This window comes from Bacillus rossius, chromosome 3 (genome assembly GCF_032445375.1).
Source record: "Bacillus rossius redtenbacheri isolate Brsri chromosome 3, Brsri_v3, whole genome shotgun sequence".
NCBI classification, from domain to species: Eukaryota; Metazoa; Arthropoda; class Insecta; order Phasmatodea; family Bacillidae; genus Bacillus; species Bacillus rossius.
In genome coordinates this window covers 75,697,423-75,716,893 of record NC_086332.1, presented here as the reverse complement: position 1 = coordinate 75,716,893, position 19,471 = coordinate 75,697,423, and the positions used below count along the sequence as shown (strand labels likewise).

General features: G+C 34.1%; 1 protein-coding gene across 1 annotated transcript in view; it reads left to right on the top strand.

Annotated features, from left to right (window-relative positions):
- LOC134530919 (transcription elongation regulator 1-like) overlaps positions 1-19,471 on the top strand; it is a 178,488-nt gene that overhangs the window by 139,160 nt on the left and 19,857 nt on the right. The window contains exons 14-16 of the mRNA XM_063366233.1: positions 5,728-6,048; positions 9,768-9,977; positions 16,439-16,593. Of these exons, the coding sequence (XP_063222303.1) occupies positions 5,728-6,048; positions 9,768-9,977; positions 16,439-16,593 (686 nt within the window). The remainder of the gene's footprint in view (positions 1-5,727; positions 6,049-9,767; positions 9,978-16,438; positions 16,594-19,471) is intronic.

The window sequence follows — 19,471 nt, the reverse complement described above, 5'->3', positions numbered from 1 at the left end:
GGGAGTTGTGAAGTGATCTGCACGTTGAGTTGTTGAGTTGTTTTTGGATGAAAATTTGGTCCAGTTCTTGCTAAGTGTAATTGAGTAAATGCAATATTGATATGCATGTAAATGAAGTAAAAGATCCAGTTAAACAGAATTTTTTTTTGTTCCTGTGTTTTCAGTAAATAATTTTTTTTCATTCGCTTTTGTTTCCAGAAAGGTTTTTTTTTTTTTTTGGAACAGTAAGGAAGCATAATTAATACCTACCAAAGAAAACAAAATGCCTGGAATTTTCAGTGTTGAAAACTGCAATATTTTTCATTTACAAATTTTCTTCTTTTTTCTTCTTGACTGCACCACCCACCATTTTATTTTGTAGAGACAATAAATACCAAAATGTTCCAAATACAAGTCATTTATGTCAAGAACATTACAAGAGAACCATTATTATTGATTAAAGTTTGTTAGGAAATTGACAAAATTTTGATTTAATACATAACTTTGTGAACAATTTGCGATTCACTTTGAAATTTCATTTGTACTCAAAATCCCTCAGGTGCGGAGTGCACGTAGTGATGAGAGTAAAAAATATGTAATTTTAAATTATTTCATTTCTATAACTTGTGTTGAAAGTGGCCCTTATATGTTTGTGTTAAGGTATAATAAAGAAAGGAATACTGTAACATTGATGTTAATTTCTCAGTTCAAAATGTGAATCACATATCAGCAGCAGTGGCAGTGATTAAATTTATTGTGTGGGATGAGTTATATATTCATGCTACCTTGTAATTAATGCAACCTTGGCTTGTAAAAGAATATTGCAGGGCTGTTACATTTTGGTAATGATTTCCTACAACTACTTTTTTTTTGCAGTAATTGTGTGTGATGCTTGCTTGCATTATTGGCAGTACTATTTTATGCCACAAACATTTTTAGATTTGGTTTGAAATTAATTAAGGCATGAAATAAGAATGAATACATAAATATGTATTGATGCTATTGGTCAAATAAATTTTATAACATTGTGGTGAATTTTGTTTGGCTGAAAGATAGTATAATTTTCTATTATCACAATATTTTTATGAACCTTGGTTGTTGAAGAGGCAGTGAATTTGGTGATTGTGTGCATACATATGTGTGCTTGCATGACCATTTTGCCTGTGTCGTATTTTCAAAACATGTTGAGGCAGTGTGTAAAAAATGATTTTTGATGGTTAGTTAATTGGATGAATAATAATATTTTAGATAAAAACAATGTTGTTTTGTACTGCATGAATACATTAAATGACTGAAATTTAGTTTTCTTGTTCTCTTTTACTTCGATGGAGTTCATAGTTAATGTAAGTAATAATCAACTTATAATATTCTTAAATGACTTGCTGAAATTCAGCATTTCTTGCCATGACTATCTGTCTTTGGCTTGAAGTAAACAACATTGCCTCACTCAAAATACATTTATGTGATGCACACATTTGAATATTGCCTTGAAATATGTTTTACTTTAAAATAAATGTTTTATAAATTTGACTTCCTCTGTACCATTACCATTATATATTAGCAGGTACTATTCAAGTTTATTCAAAACAGTGGCACAAAAACGTGAGGACGTATTAGTATTTATATAACATTATACAAGTTCAGATGGCAGGACTTGTATGTATAAAATACAACTACAGTATTTTTAAGATCACTAATTTTTAAACCACTTTGCACTTATTTTTCATGTTTACATTAAATATATACTAATACACTAAGCATCCTGGAGACTATTTGGTTCTCAATGTATGGCATAATAGGTGACAAAGTTATAATCTAGGTGTCTTTTTTCATGCGAAAATTAAAGAGAAGAAAATTGAAGCTAACCATATTTTAACTATAATTCTCAGAACCATTTAATGACTTACAGAGTGCTCATACATTGCTGAGTGGTGTTCTGCTTGAAAGCTGTCCGTTAAATACCAACTTTTTTGTCTAATTTTCTCTCATCCTTCATAAAAATAACCTTAGGGTCTTTGATAATATAGTACTATTAAATGATTGAGTTTCAGATATTCTAGATTTTCCTGTATTTTAATTTCCTGTCCCTTTCTGTTACAGGGCTCTAGCACTTAATACGAAACAAATAGTTCAAACTATAACATTTATGTAATGATTTAAAGTACTAAAATTTAAGGATATATGGGAAATATCTTTTTATAGTGTGTATTTGAACTAGTTCACTTTTTAACAATTTTTTTCCAGTGTAGTATTTGACAGAGTACTTTTTTAAAAACATTTTATATTTTAAAATATAAAATTTTTACTTTGTGACTGAATGCATCAAGTTTTAAGTACAATAATATAAAGTTATAATTGTTGCCTTCTGAAAAAGATTTTAGCTTAAAAAGTAATCAGTGTAGCTTGAAAAATAATTGCAGTAATGTTTATTGTATACTTTGTGTTTGGGGGGGTGCTAGTCTTTCATTCAAATCTATGGGGATCATTTAAGGGTACTGCCTGTATATTAAGCAGTTACCCTATGATTTTATGATTGGAAAGTGTGTAATTAAGCCTGGTGCATACGACTTTTATGGTTTTATAGAAGTTCAGTATTAAGGTTTTGAATTAAAAGTGTTGGGGACTATTGTTGCTGGTGTTTCGGTGTAATGGTTGTTAGAATGATGAATGAAAAACACAGTCCTCCTAACTTCTCATCTGCCTTCCTTATAACGTAGGGATTATAAGTAATGACAGTACATGCACGGGTCCAAGTAAGCACACTAATTTATTACATATTACCATACTTCCGAATTAGGTTACAATTGAAAATAAAATAAATTCTCTATTGTGCTTCATAAACCAATGAGCAGTGCTGTATTTCACCGCTAGTTTGCGAGTTGCCAGTGTACTGTGCCTACTTTACTTTCTTACCTTCAGCCTTACTGTTGGCAATAATATTGTGATGATGTCACCAATACTTTAATTTGGCAGTTCTTACAGCAGTAAAGAGACCAGCTACAGATATAAAATTTACTGCTCTAAGATACACTAATGTTACGTTAAGCTCTGATATGCTAATTTACCTATGATTAGAAGTTGTTGCAGCTGTGAAGTTTCGCTGGCTGCCTACTGCTTAGGCGTGCAGCGGTAATTTTCCGTGCTCGTAGGTGCCCGCATTATAGGAGCTGAGCTGCCACTTGTGTCACGGTGATGGTGTGCTTGATTCAGGGGACTTTACACTCCATAACAAAAGCAATGTGAAAGAGCGTATTTTGGCCTTGTTGAAGGCCTTAAAAAATAGATTTTTCCCAGATTCCAAATGTCTTGAAAGTAAGCATCCCATGTAGTCTATATTTTTTAAAAATCTTTTTGTGTGTAAATGGGTTGTGAATATGCTTGGTAGTTCCCTGTAAAAATGTTTATTTAAAACACCCTACAGTGCAATTTTGCACTAGGTAGGCAGACCCTATAACTACCTTGCAGAACATCTGTCGACCACTGCAGGTTCCTCTGTGTTGTTGTCTGATGAAGCATCGGGCTAATAATGGTGAGGGTGTGAGTTTGATCACAACACCTGAATTGTCTCAGTTTATCAGTATTGGATCGCTACCCAAGTGGTTAGAACCCCACTGTAATTTTGTTGTTCCCGTCAGTATATAATTTGTGCATAACAATTTGATGTAAAACTTTGCCTTGACCTTAAGTCATGGTTGATAGTTTCATTGGACACAATAAGCCATATGGCTTTAATTACCATGTAGAAAGATAGCATCTTTCTTTTGAAGTATGTACAAATGAACTCTGCACACTTCTGCTCACTATGAAAAGTTAAGTGAAGTTAAAACTATAATATTTAAAATGCTTTATAAATTGGTTATAGCAGTTTCGATTAATAAACAAGTTTACTGAAATTTAAAATTAGTATCTGCTGTGTCTTATTACAATTATTGTGAAAAGCAAACTGTATGATTACTGTTTTATTTATAATACTGTAGGCATATTCTCAACAACATTGAAATTGGCCATCAGTGTGTGTGTATGTATATATGTGTGTATGAATGTGTGTGTGTGGAGTGTGTTTATATATATATATATTCCTATCAAGACAAACTAACGCAACACTGCTGTAATATATTATTGAGTTTCATTAGTAATTGCCTAAGACGTGCTTGAGCGGAGTGTGTGTGAGAAATGTAAACAGAAATGCATATATGAAAATCTTAAAGAGCTAGTTGTCATAGCATCAATTTGAATGTTACACTAAGTGATGAATTTTGTGGGTTTTTTTGTTCCCTATATACTGAGTAGTCCAGTGTTTATTACCTGCTCATTTGATGGTACCACTTATTTATTATTTCCATAGATTAAGAGTTCACTCTTATGTGTTATTTCTTTCTCAAACAATCTTTATTTTATAATAGACAGTAATATTTGGTGTGAAAGTTTTATGGTCCAATTTACTTATGTAGTGCTATGGATTTTGTCAGTAAAATTTAATATTAATTAAAGGGTTTAAGATTTTTTATATTTGGCAAGTACTTTAATATACTTGCTTGGAATTTCAAATGTTGAACGTAGTGTTGTGTGGAAATAATATTTGGCTTTTAGTCATGTTTTTCGTGTTTTTCGTCCAAGTGTATTGTTAATATATTTTCTACCATTTTATTTTATTTGGACAAAGTTTTTATTGGGAAATATGATATGTAACAGTCCTGTAATATCAGATTAGTTTTTTTTTATACATTTGTGAACATGAAACTAACCTAATTTTTTTTCAGGTGATTTCTAACTACATTTAAATATGTTTTAAAACTAGTGTGTAACGTAATAAAACACTTCAAATGCCTGTGACAGGCAAAATTTGTAAATTCGAGGATTTATAATAATGAAACAAATAACAAATAATTCAGATTTACTTGTTTGTTCTGACTACTTCATTTAGTAGCTATAAATCTGAGAAGAGTTTGTTTCTGAATCATTTTCATACTCACTTTATAAACTCAGCTAGAATGTTTGGATTAGAGCAGCATCTTTCTGGATTGTTCTAATCATAAATGGTTCTGTTACAGGGTGGTTGTTAACACACTCTTTGGAGATAGCTTGCTGCTTATTTTAATTTGTGGATTTGTTTTCACTCAGTATGACAGCATTTTCTCATGTCTTAATTGTAGTCTTCTGTACATTAAATTTCAAATTTTGTTTTGTTAATTCATCTTTTGTATATCTCTTCTATATAAAATATAGGAGTTCTTAAAAATTATTACATTTTTAATTATTTTAGCAAAGAAAAAACTTAGTTCTTAGGATTCTAGTAGTATCAGATGATATTAAGCCTTTTTTTTTTCCATTGCATTCAAATTAAGTATGATGAAGCCAAGTATAATTTTGGAAATTCTTTTATTTAGAAATTTTTTAAAATAACAAGTTAAGATGTGTTGCCACCAAAATTATTCCAAGTAATATTTATTTTCAAAGTTACTTTACCAACCCCTTCCCCATTTTTCCCTGCTGTTCAAAGATATGAAATGTAATTTCTACTGTGGTCTCTGATACTATATACTCAATTTCTCTTTGAATGTGTGAACATACTTATTCGAAAAAAGATTAAGAGTGCATAAAATGGTTGTTGGTTGTTTGCAGGAGAGCAGAGCACTTGCTGCATGATGCGTGAAAACAAGTCCACGTAGCGGTATGTTGTAAGTTGCTGTAACTGTGTGAGGGCAGTGGTGTTTCGCGGACTGCAGCGCTGTGGTGCAACTCTTGCAGATCAAGCGAGACTTCTTCGCTCTGCTGAGGGACCACCCGGAGATCGACAGGCACGCGCGCTGGGGGGACGTGAAGAAGAGGCTGGACTCGGACTCGCGCTACAAGGCCGTGGAGTCGAGCACGGCGAGGGAGGACTGGTTCCGCGAGCACCTCAAGATCCTCAAGGACGAGCGCAAGCGTGAGAAGGAGCGCGACAGGGAGAAGAGGGACAAGGACAAGCACGAGACCAGGGACAGGGAGCGTGACAAGGAGAAGGAGAGGGAGAAGGAGCGCAAGAAGGAGGAGTGGAAGGAGATGGAGACAGAGGAAAATGGAACTGAGGTAAGGATGCCATTAATATTTCTTTGTTGGCTAGGTCATTCCGACTGCAGAAGACTTGTTTTACAAAATCCCAGCAGTGGAATAACAGGTTTTTATTAGGGCTGTGCGGGAAAGGATTTTTTTTATTCGGGAAACTCTCGGGCTGGAAAATATTTTTCCAACGGGAACGGGATCGGAAAAAAAATTGATAGAAATATATGCTTCATATCAATTTTGTATCCTATAAATATGTTTCTTTTTTTAATATGTTTCAAAATAATTTCTTCCGTATTAATTTTTCTTTGTAATGTGGGATGCTGTTTTAGGTGCCTTATCAACCCAGATGTGCTACCGTAACTTGTTTTAATAATTTTTTGACACTGTTTGCATTTTGCGGTTTGGTTAGCATTTCAAAGAAAATGTAAACGAATTACAGAATACCGCGTTAAATTCCACTAAAGATAGCCGACAAGCACCGTAAACTATTACAGTGTAACCAACTACCACGAACTACAAAGCGCTGAAGTTTGTTTATATTTAAACTCAAACTTGCTAAAAACTAACTGTCCGAAAGAAAATATTATACTTTTCTACGTTTTAAAGATATTACGGTAACTTGTATTTAATTTTACAATATTATTTTATTTTTTTATTTTGGCTTTTAAGTCTCCGAAAATGTGACAAAAGAAATACGTGATCCGATCAACAGGAAACATTTACGCTTTGTTTATGGCCTGTTGGCATCTAAAGGAAACTGATTTTCGGACATCTCGTGATACTTGATAAAGAAAAAATTTTTAGGTGTTTTAAATCGGCAGAATACTAATTATGACAACATATTAGTAGCGTCTATATTTTAGTTAAAATTAATGGCATATAAAACTCGGGCATTATTTAATGCAATACTAGCGTATTGCTGTCATGTTAGACAAGTTTCTCTCGTGAGTAGAGTTGGGATAAAACCATTTTCACGTATTTTTGTTTGTTTTTCTATAAACATCAAGTGAGGCATTCATTATTTTTAATGCTGTCATATTTTGGGTATGTTATAGGTAATTACGTACGTATGTCAGACATTATGAAATCAAGTAATCATTAAACCTGAAAAAAAAAAAGTTTAAAGATTGCTAAAACAGAATAAGGATTTGTGGTTTTTCTTCTTTCCAGCACTGTTAATGATTGTTCTGAAGGAAATGTGTACAGTAGAACCCCTGTCATACACTTTTCAACGGAGGGCACAAAAATGGTGTATGATGCGGGAAAGTGTATGAAAAGGGACTGTGTAGTTAAGATTTTGCTTTTGAGTATGTATTGTCAATATAAAAGTTTTCCCAGATATAAAGTTTCCCCTCTATAGTGAACATATAAACTACTCCCTTCAGATTCGTTATAACAGGGTTCTACTGTATTTTTTTTTTTTCTAATTTAGGCTTGGTGACTTGTCTATTTTAGTGATTCTTTAAAGCACTTATTTCAAGACCTGTGAAAAGTATCGTATGGGTACTTTAGTTTGTGGGGTGGGAAGGTCTAGAAATAGTAGAAATAGGAAATACTTAGTTTACATTATATTATTGTTCATTTTTTAAAAACCAATGTACAAATTGTTTTTTGTAAGAAGTGTTAAATAAATAGTAAGTTATCATAAGGTAACTTTTTCATTAAATTTTTTTTTAGATTTTTATTATTAACATCAAACAAGCTATATAATTCTTAATTTGTCTGATCAGTGATCGGCAATGATCGGTGCCGATCATCGGCAGAAATGATCGGTATCGGAATGATCGGCAAATTTAGTGATCGGCCCAGCCCTAGTTTAAATACAGTAAATTGGACTTATTCTTAAATCCATCGCGTTTGAGTTTTTATAAATGTTTAGTTTTCTTTAGGAATAAATTAAATTATCAAATAATCTACGATTTGGTGATAGGCCTGCCTACAGTATTTTTATCTGAATATGTATACATCATGTAACATAACGAGCAACGAGGTGAATAAGTTATTGCTTACCTAATATTACTAGTCATCAGCACTATTTTACAACCATCCAAATGAATTTAAAGTATTTCAGAACCATAACAGAGCATCCATTTTCAACAAATTGAAGTTCCAAAGAACAACAAACCCTCAAATCTCTATCGGAATTGTGATTCCACCAGGGGGTGATGGAATAATTCCGACAGTTTGTGACGTAATTCCATTACACAATTCCACTAGCAAGGGTTCAAGAATACAGTTTATCAAATTTCTGTTGGAATTGTGCAATTCCGCAAACAAAATCATTTAGAAATTCAAAACTAAAAAATTTGAGAAAAAATAACATAATATGCTATGAAATGTATAATTGGCAAATCTGCAAGGGTGTCGGTATAAAGTAAGTGACTCGTGAAATTAGCTTTCAAAAGCAGGTTAACTCAACTTGTGTAACTGGCAACCTCAGCTAAACACAAAATAAATATATTTTATATTATTTGTTTTTTAAATTAGATTACAAACTTGGTTATACTCATAATTCTATTAAGTGTTTCCTATTTCAGTACTATTGGTATAACATTTTAATATCAAATTTTAAAGTTGCGTAAAAGTTTTGTATCGCATATCCAAGTCTATCCCTTGATCCTAATGGCATGATCCTGAATTCATTTATTCTGTGGTATATGATGTTTTCCATTTTAATTTAGTACGTAAAAAGATCCTGGATACAACAAAAATTATGATGTAACAATGAATAATGATTGTATTATCAGATCAAATACAAATTCGAAAAATATTTTTTTTTACTTCCTAACATTGTATTGTAATTTTTTTGTTGTGTAAGGATCTTCCGTTGTACTAAATTAAAACAGCAAGTAAATCACAGTAATTGTAATATAAAAAAGTTAACCTAACCTCCCAGAGTGGTTAACTACTGATAAACAACTTGAATGATTGGAAATTGTCAGGGAGTAAACATGCTTCTTATAACTTATTTTCAGAAATGAAGCTTTGCTTCAGATTTACCAACAGTTTATTTTAATAGGATAATTTTTGCAGAGTAAAATCATATAGGTGCAGTTGAAGTCCTTGCTAGTGTTTTCTTTAGAGAAAAAAGATTCTTTTATCATGTAATTTTAATTTATTTTTGTATTTACATTTTAACGTGAAAATGGGACATTTGAACGGCTCATTCAACCTCAAAAGCAGTAAAATCCTCAAAATCAATTGGCACTGCAGGATTGTTAGTGTGTGTAAGGTCAGGAAAATTTGTTAATTCAGGTCCGGAAAACATGGAAAAGTCGGGGAATTCTGGAATTTCTAGCTTGTAGCAACCAATGGTTAACAGTTGGTCCGGAATCGTGCCACAACGCGACCTGGCTGCAAAGGTCAACTGCTGGAATCCACCAGAATAAAAGAAAGTGACTCTGTTGTTGCTGTATCACAGAACCATTTAAAGCCAGGTTGTATATCGATGGCTTAGAATGAAAACCTTGTATCTCATACGGAACATACGAGGTTTTCTCTCTACAATGATATACGTGGTTTCATTTTTCCCGATAGAAAGCAGTAGGATGCACATTGTTATTTCTTTCAGCCAAAGATTTTGTGAGATACGAGGTTTTCCAGCCAAAAACATAAAAAACGTATGTTCGTCCAAAAATTGAGATACGAGGTTTTCATTCTAAGCCAGGTTGTGTATGTGTTTCACTGCACGGGCACAGTATGAGAGGAAATGCTGGAGCGGCGGTGGTGGTGGTGGTTCGCAGGGAGAGCACGAGCAGCGCAACTCGGAGGACGAGCGGGAGAAGGAGCAGAAGGACAAGGACCGGCAGGCGCGCGCAGAGGCGAGCCTGCGCGAGAGGGAGAAGGAGGTGCAGCGCACCCTGGCCACACACCTGCGCGACCGCGACAAGGAGCGCGAGCAACACAAGCACGACGAGGCCGTGCAGCATTTCAACGCGCTGCTGGCCGACTTGGTACGTTCTCCCTCCCACAGCGGTACGCCCATTCAGAGAGTCTGGCCTCGCGACATAAAGCCCATCACAAAAGCATTCTCGTCCTATTTGAAAACCTTCAAATCTAAAACATTTTTTACAAACCCTAATTCTAGACCGTTTCAGTGTTATCGATTAAATATGTATCGCATACATGTTCCTCATTACCATCATTAATTTTGAAGTTTCTTAAATATGCTGTCTCAGAAATGTGATAAAGAGGTCTACCTCAAAAGAATATGTGTGATAAATTTGAGTTTAATTATTTTCTGTTGTTTTCTTCATAATATATATATATATATATATCAGTGCAATTTGGCGAGCTTTAGTTTTTACGAATGATCCAGAGCCGGAGCTTCCTATCATCATTTTGATCAAGTAGAATTGACATTGGAAAAAAATAACCCTTCAAGAATTGAAAAAAGCCTGTTTGAAATGCTTTGCACTGGCCGAATATACTACTAGAGTACCTTTGATACATAGAAAATATTGTAGGAATTAAGTACAATCTTTAAATACACCCTAACTGGTTATTAGATTCAACTAAATTACGTTGAAGTAAAAGCAAGCGTTATTAGATTTTTTGTTAATCATATTTCTTAGACCTAAAGGAAAATAGAGCACACTTAGAAATTAATTGATTGCGCAATACTACATTGTTAATGGCTGAAATCATATTATGACGACAGGTATAGCCGAGGTTATAATTTTTTTTTTAAAAATTGAATGATGTTATTCAAACACTTAGTGTTTCAACTTAAATACAATCTCCATTTTTTTTTTTTTTTTTTTTGCAATAAACCAAATTGTTGAGCTCCAACTTCAAAATATGTACATACCAGCCTTGGGAACCACTTTAGACCATAAGTCATATATGTTTTAAATATTTTTTCCATGAATAACTGCAGCTTAAGTCCGTCGATAAAATTCAGACCTATTCTGTATATACATGCTCCTGGTTGCAAAATTATATTCATTTTCACTTCCTACTGTCAGATGTCATTATAATATAGTTACGGTAGAATCTTGTTTTTACATATTTCAAGTGACCAGGTCAAAAATGCATAAAAAGTAGGAAATCATAATGTTAAAACAATTTTATTATGTCACTATGATAAGCAAATTTAACACCACACTAAATGTCAGAAATGCTTTTATACAATAACTAGACTTAACTATCTCATATGGTTAAAACAATGAATCCACTCATGTCTTGGCAGTTCTTCTCAAAAGTGTTTAAAGTTGAACATGAAATCTTCAGTTCTGAGCAAGAGATGTGCATATTGAAGCATTTCAAAATGTTTATTTTTTATGGTGAGTTTTTTTACATTATTCTTTTGGGACTGTGTAAATCATATGTTCACATTTAATTCATTTAGTTTTTTTATATTAAACAATCTATTACCCTCTTTTATCGCATAATCGTCGCACTCGCATAATCGTCACACCCATATTTTAGGGCGCCAAAATTTGGATAAAAAAACTTCTTGTGTAAACGTCACATGATGTTTATGGTCCCGCTATTAGATTCCGAGCGCTTTGTTTAGGTATCTTTTCCATATAAAACAGTGTACAGTAGAATACCGGTACAACATACCTCATTATAATGTATATTTCACTTTAATGTTTTTTTTTAAGTCCCGCCAAAAATCGTATCTTCACCATGCAAAATGGTTTCAGTTTAATGTATCATATTTTCACTATAACATATAAATTCCACTAGTAGCGTGGCATTACTACACCAAAATTTACTTGTACTGGTAAATAAATTTCCAGCTAAATGATTAATGTTGTAGAACAAACATACACAAATACCACCGCAACATATTATCTAACCTCTAAACCCTCAAAACAAAGTTACAAACAGTTGCGCGCACTACCATAGATTATACCGTACGTAGTATGCGACGTGAGCAACACAACACCATTCGATACATCGAAACACGGAAGTTTTAGAGAAGTATTAATTATTTAGACAAAAGTGTCATGTTACGCTAATATACTGTTTGATGTCTGTGCCGGGATTGTTTATTGTTATTGTTGAGGTTATTTTCAGGTTACGTTATTTAGACATTGCATTGTTTTGTGCTACAAAATGAGTGATCCTGGAGATAAAAAGAAACGAAAGCAATTCACGCTTAAGGAAAAAGTGGAATTACTCAGTGAACTAGACAAGGGGGAAAAGCAAGTCGCAGTTGCGAAGACATATGGCATTGCGGCGACGACTGTTAGTACCATTGTAAAAGACCGGGCAAAGATTGAAAAGATATATGAAGAATCCTTGTTTGGTTGTGATCGCAAAAGGCTTCATTCTGGCGATCATCAAGGTTTGGAAGTTGCCATGAACAAATGGTTGAGGGAAGTACGTACGATCAAATAATGTTCCAGTAACTGGCCGAATGTTGCAGGCTAATGCAAAACAGTTTGCATTGCTTATGGACATTCAAGACTTCCAAGCCAGTTCGAGGTGGTTGCACCGGTTCCGGGAACGACATGGTATATTATGGAAGGTTGTTTGTGGGGAGGACAAAGATGCAGACTCAGAGGCAGCAAACTAGAAAAGTGGGAGAGTATTTTTAAATCATACTCAGTAGACAATATTTTCAATGCTGATGAAACTGCATTTTTTTTACAAGTTTTTCCCGAACAGGACAATGGCATATAGGGGTGAAAAATGCACTGGAGGGAAAAAAGCAAAGGAAAGGATGTCTGTGTTGTTTTGTTGCAACGCCACAGGATAAAAAATAATTAAGGCTATTTATTATTGGTAAACACAAGTCTCCCAGGTGTTTCAAGGGAGTTTCTTGTTTTCCTGCTGATTATGCAAGCAACATCCGTGCATGGATGACAAGAGAACTGTTCTCAAACTGGCTCATGAAAACCGATAAGGACATGAAGAAAGAGGGAAGAAAAATTCTTTTGTTAGTAGACAACTGTGCAGCACACACTGTTGATCTTTGACTGGAAAACATTAAACTGATGTTTTTGCCACCGAACTGCACATCTCAGTTACAGCCCCTTGACCAAGGCATTATTCAGAATGCCAATGTACATTTTCGAAAATTTCTTGTTGAGAGGTTGCTCATCAACATTAGGTTGAAAGTGCCCACCAACATCAATGTTCGTCAGGCAATTGAGATGATTACTGGTGAATGGTGGAATGTTCAGCCAGAAACTATTGCCAACTGCTGGCTGGCATTGTGAACTGTAACACTGACAAACTCACTGCAATTTTATCAGACCAGGATGCAAGCCATACTACAGCACAAACATGCGAAAGCAATGACATTGACTCTGAAGTATGATGGCAAGAAGTGTCAACCTCCATGCAGTGTGATGCTGTTTCATTCACAGACTATGTCTCTGTGGATAATGAAACAGAAACAACACCAGTGTTGACTGACAGTGACATCGTTAGTGAAGTCATTCAATCACACTCATCAAAAGTCGAATCAGATGATGATTCTGACTGAGGAGCCGCCTGTGACAGCTACAGAAGCTATTCAGAGCTTAGAAAAACTGAACAAATTTATCTCTAAACACGAAAAGGTTCCAGAAGGGATAGCAAATATTTCTATGAGATAGATCATTTTGTTCAACAGAGCATCATTCAAGCTCTAAAACAAACTGAAATAACAGATTTTTTTTAAAAATAACTAATTTTAAGTTATACATACACACCAATGTTTAAACTGAAGTCAGATTTTGGCCAAAAAATTATGTATCTTATAATATCGCTATTTTTTTATTTATTTATTTTCTCTTTGTAAAGATATGTATGTACAGTAGAGCTTCATTATAAAGAACATGAAGGGACCAAAATTATGGCAGTTTGTTATAATGAAGTTCTTTATACCGAAATCACAATGATTGCCTGATTTGGGGTTTTTAACATAACTCGATCTTGTTAAAAAAACAAACTAGAAAATCTAATACCATTATGAGTGGTACAAGCATCAATTACTTTTAACAGCTATACTTTGGAATCAAGATACATACATACTAGTAAGTATACATACAATACAGAAATACTACGTAGGTAAGTTGTTTGCCAAAACAGTAAGCCTACCTTTGGAATCAAGAGAAGCTGTTTGCAAAAATGCTGTAATAAATCAAAAATATAAAATTTAAACATTAGGAAAAAATGTTTACATTTTATTGTCTTCCAAGCTGGATCGCTGGGTAAGAATTGTGGATAATGTTGATTTGGAGATACCGAACTTTTTAGCCACATCAATGTTTTTATTTTCTTTATCTACTGCTTTTAAAATTTCAAGTTTCACATCAATCGTCTTTCGTTTCCTAGAAGACATGTTCAGAAGTACAGTTTTTTAAACTATAAAAACAAATGGACCCGACACATGTAAAAATAAGTTATACTCGTAGTATAGCCACGTTTCTCAAACAATAAACAACAAAACCACCAGAGATGTGTGTGTAGCAATACTTTATGATGTAGAACTTCACATCGGTTAAACACGTCGTGCGAGCATAGAACAAAGAGTAATGTCAGCGAACACCACAATGCAGCGCTTTAGTCGATACACCAGTTTTGTGCATTAATTTCAACACTAGTCCATTGCAGTCATCTATCGCGCTTATCAAAATAAATAAGATGGCAGTTTATGGGTGAATGGCGACGATTTTATCTGTTTGTCGTTTACCGTGCCGAGCAGAAAAGTGTTCGTTCAAATGAATATTTATAGAATATTTTAAAAATTTGAGCGAGAAAATTTGTATTTGTGAAATTTTTTTACATTATGTTATATGGACGTCTGACGGGACCAAAGGCATGGTTCGTAGTAATGAATTGTTCGCTCTAATGAAGTTCGTTAAAACGGTGTTTTACTGTATGTATGTATGTATGTATGTATGTATGTTTCAGTACTAAGTACTTTCAGTACTAAGTACAAAAACTTGAGGTCCCTGTAAGTACTTAGTACTGAGATTCTACTGTATTTTAAAGTAGAAATCTAATATTTATTCGGAAATTAAATATTTTACTTATTTAATTAACGGAAATACGAAGCGGTCTGATGTGTAAATTTTCTTTTAAAGACTTTTTAAACGTTATAACCTTTATCTGTTCATTTGCGTCGCCGTGGTGTACTGCTTATAAAAATGTAGCCAGCGCTAGTTGGCATCATTCATGTTTGGTTATGTTGCTTCCTGTATAGAGCGCGCACACGTAGTCGAATATCGATATTGATATCGCACCGATTGCATGCAACGCGGCTCTCTGTCAACTGCCGAGATAACTACATTTGATGGCCCGCACTCTTTCGTGATAAATGTGTACTATGACGATAGTTACGCGTTAGTTCACGTCACATATTCAAGTGGCTTGCGTTCGGGTCACAGATTTTGTTTTTCTATTTAAAGTTTAATAAAGGTTTTTGTTGCATTAATTATTAATATAAATTGTTTGTCGTGCTCTTGTATACTCCATTTTTTTTTTTTTAAATTTAAATAAACGTACTTTCCATGAACGGGTTTTGTTTTTATGAATAACTTACCTAACAAAAAATTTTTTTACGGTTAATTCCCCCCCCCCCCCCCCCCCCCCCTCCCCCCACTTTTCAAACTTGATTTTGGTATTAAATGTGCGACGATTATGCGAGAAAACCGGTAAACAGAAATAACACTTCCAAACCATTGTTAACGTTTAGAAATAGAAAAAATTACAAATGTTTTCTTTGATTTTAATGTTTTGAAATTAACTGCTGCCAACTGTATTTTCAGAACATTTTTATTGTAAAATAAGCATCGTCGAACATGTATGAAGATGCCTTATTTGCAATAATTTGTTACGTTGCTTTATAAACATATTTTTAATAAAGACCTAGTAATCCAATGTTTATCTATGTAACAACCACATTTACAGCTGTTTTCGTGCATATACATTAAAATTTTAAGGCGATAGATAAAAACCAAAGGATGCCATCTCAGTTTAAACATGATTTTCGTGCTCATATAGCCAGAGTTTCGTTTTATGGTTCTATGCTTTACCATGGCCTGTGCACAAAAGAAAAAGTTTTTTTACAATGCCAAACGAAACTGTTGTGACCACACGCAACAACGTATAATATATAAACTTCATAATGTTCACTTTCAACTTAATTGTTCCATCTAAACTTTTTTGTGAAGTTTTGCTATTATATGCAGTGCTGTTTGCGACGTAAATGACAGGGAGATGCTTTCGTATAAAGTGGGAAAGTACAGAATTCATTAATACCTACTACGTATAGGGAAAATGACTTTTCAAGGAAAAAATACATTAATCACTGGAATCCATAAATTTTGGGTACGGAAAAATGGGTTTCCTCTGTAGATATTTCGGATCTGTTTTACTAGTACTTTCTCAGTTTTTTATAGTCTTGTTAAATTTGCTCAACAGATTTTCATATTTTAATGTAGTTACAACTTTGTTTTGTATTGCACAGGTAAGGAACTCCGAGCTTGGTTGGAAGGAAGCAAAGCGCCAACTGCGCAAAGATCATCGCTGGGAACTGGCTGAGCTTCTGGATCGTGAAGAAAAAGAGAAATTCTTTAATGAACACATTGAACAACTGTCCAAGAAAAAGAAAGAAAAGTTCAGGTAACATATTTTATTGTGTTTAGTTAATAAATGAGACAGTATGAAATTTTTGTAACTCTGAAACTAAAAGGCCTAGGAACTTGAAATTCGGTACTAGATTCACTTTACATAGATTGTACCTAAAAATTATTTTTTAAATTTTTTTATTTATTTGATGTTTTAGCTATTTTCGAACACATTTCCCCAATCATCTTTAATTTGATGATCTGCAAATGATGATCTTCATGTCGTTATGTAGACATTTTGAACTATATTTCAAAAACTTTCTCTCACTGTTTTATTCTATATTAAGGCTCACCAGGAAATTTTACTATCAGAATGTCTTGAAACTTTCACAGAATATGTAAGCAACCTCTGACCTTTATTTGAATCTTAGATGGTCAAGAAATATTAATTATAAATATTTGAATGAAATACATAGATATGCCAACGCAGTGTAAGTATATTCAAGTTTGTGTGTGTGTGTATATATATTTACAGGTAGTATACTAAAACATGTTCCCCCCACCCCTTTATTCTCATATTCAGAAGGTTTTAATCATGTGAGTAGGTGTATCTTAGAATCTAGAGTTGCACTAAGGACATGTTTTTTTTTTTAAATTTCAGCCTTTAAATTGTTTGAATTGGGTTAAGGGCAAAATACAGTAAGCTCGAATTTGCAAATTTTTTGGTCACTCTCAATATCCAAGAACTAAAGTTTCACTCGTAATTTGAACTTATCCCACGGAAATGGGTGGGAAGGAGGTGAACCTCCTAATAGGACTACCTACTGTATTTCCTGGAACTGAGGGCAAGCAATCACTCACTTGACTAGGAGTCGTTAGCTTCGCATTGACGATTCCATTGCAAGTTTCAGCTGAATCACGGTATTGTGCAGGGCAGCGACCTTATGTCGGCCATCAAATCGTCACTGTACAAAATTCAAATGAACAACTCTTAAAATACAGGTATTTTCTCATTCTAAATGACAATTAACTAAAAAGGTCCTTTTTTACCGATAAGGATTGTGGTCACTAAACGAGATTCAGCAAAAATGATACTTTGAGCTTGTCAGTCCAACAAGTAAGTATACTTTATTATTGTTCAATCACAAACTCGCTGCAGATTTTCACAAAAACTTGTTCAGATATGAAATATGATATATTGTGAAGGGCAATTCGGTCATTAACTGCAATGATCATTTAGAAAAGAGAATGAATGAGAAACATAAGCTTGCTTGTAACAGTGTATATTAATACAGTCAAACCTCTGTCTATCGTTTTTCAGGGGACCAACAAAAAAAGTCAGTAGATGCGGACATTCAATGGATGTGGACTTCACTCTTAGATTTTGAAAAAATATTTCAACCTCATAATTAGTGTCAGAAATATATCAGTTGTCATTAAAGTTTAATCAATTGGGAAAAAAATAAAAATGGAATCATTTTACTTAATTCAATTTATACTTTAAAAAAACAGCCTATGTACAATAGACCTACAAAGAAACCTAGGCTAGTTACAAAAAATACAAATCAGGTACAGTACATACAAAAAATTAACTCACCTAGTCCTTGAGTTCCTCAATGTGTACGTTTACTCTCCCTATTAAAAAAAAAATTAATGTAATAAAAAAATAATTAAAAATAACACTATAAAATTTTAAATATTCTGTATTTAAATTGCACTTTCACACTTACTATTTTTACCCACTTTATTTCTTCTTGAAGAAGTCATTTATGGTTGATTGTCTTACATTCTCTCTTCTCACGTTTAATAACATGGCCTCCATTCGAAGCATGGTATCTTGATCCTGCTCACTCATTCTGCGAGCGTAGCAGAAAGTCTTCAGTATTTCCAGTGCACAATGCGCTTAGCCAAATGATGGAACCTTCTCTGCTGGGAAATCAGCTTCTTCTTCCTCTTCTTCACTGCTGTGCTGATGTACTGCTTCTGTAGCCTCCCATATTTCATCCACGCTCTGGACACCACAAGTAACCACTTTTTTGTCACAAGTAGCATAAGTGTCAAAGCCTACATGATTCTCATCAAGTTTTTTGAAGTCATCTTCAAAGTCGACATCATCGGTTTCAACCATAGAACTAGATGGAATTTCTTGTGCAACTCCACACTTGGAAAAGCAGTTCTGAATCACAATGGGAGTGATATTTTTCCATGATGCTGCTAGGTAGTGAATAGCTTGCAGGATGTTAAGCTTTAATTCCACCTTGGAATCTTCACTCTTGAAATCAAGAAGCCCAACAACTTTTCGCACGAACATCTTCCGGTACTCATGTTTAAAACACTAGATAATTCCCATTTCAAGAGGCTGGCATACACTGGTACAATTTGCAGGATAGAAGACAACCTTCACTTTGCGACGAAATGCGACGTCTTTAGGTTGTGCAGCACAGTTGTCCACAAACAGAATTATTTTCCTGCAGCGAGTTCCCATAGTGCAATCCAAAGTACGCAGGAATTATGTAAACATCTCCATAGTCATCCAAGCATTTTTGTTTGCTTGATATTTTACCGGTAACGTCTTAATGTTTTTGAAGCACCTGGGCTTCTGAGATTTTCCAATGACAAGAGGTTGAAGCTTGTCGCTGCCATCACTGTTTGCACAGAGTAACACAGTCAACCCTTCCTTCGACATTTTACCCCTGTGACAGGCTTCACCTTTCATGGCCAATGTTCTGTCGAGCAGGCAGGTGTAAAAGAGGCATGTTTCGTCAGCATTGTAAATATCTTTAGGTGCATAACCGTCTGTAATTTTTTGAAGGTTATGTAACCAATCAGTTGTGGTTTCAACACTCACACCAGCACTTTCGCCACACACCTTCTTGTAAGTTAAGCCGTGACTCTCTTTAAATCTTGCTGCCCAACCATTTGATGCAGAGAAA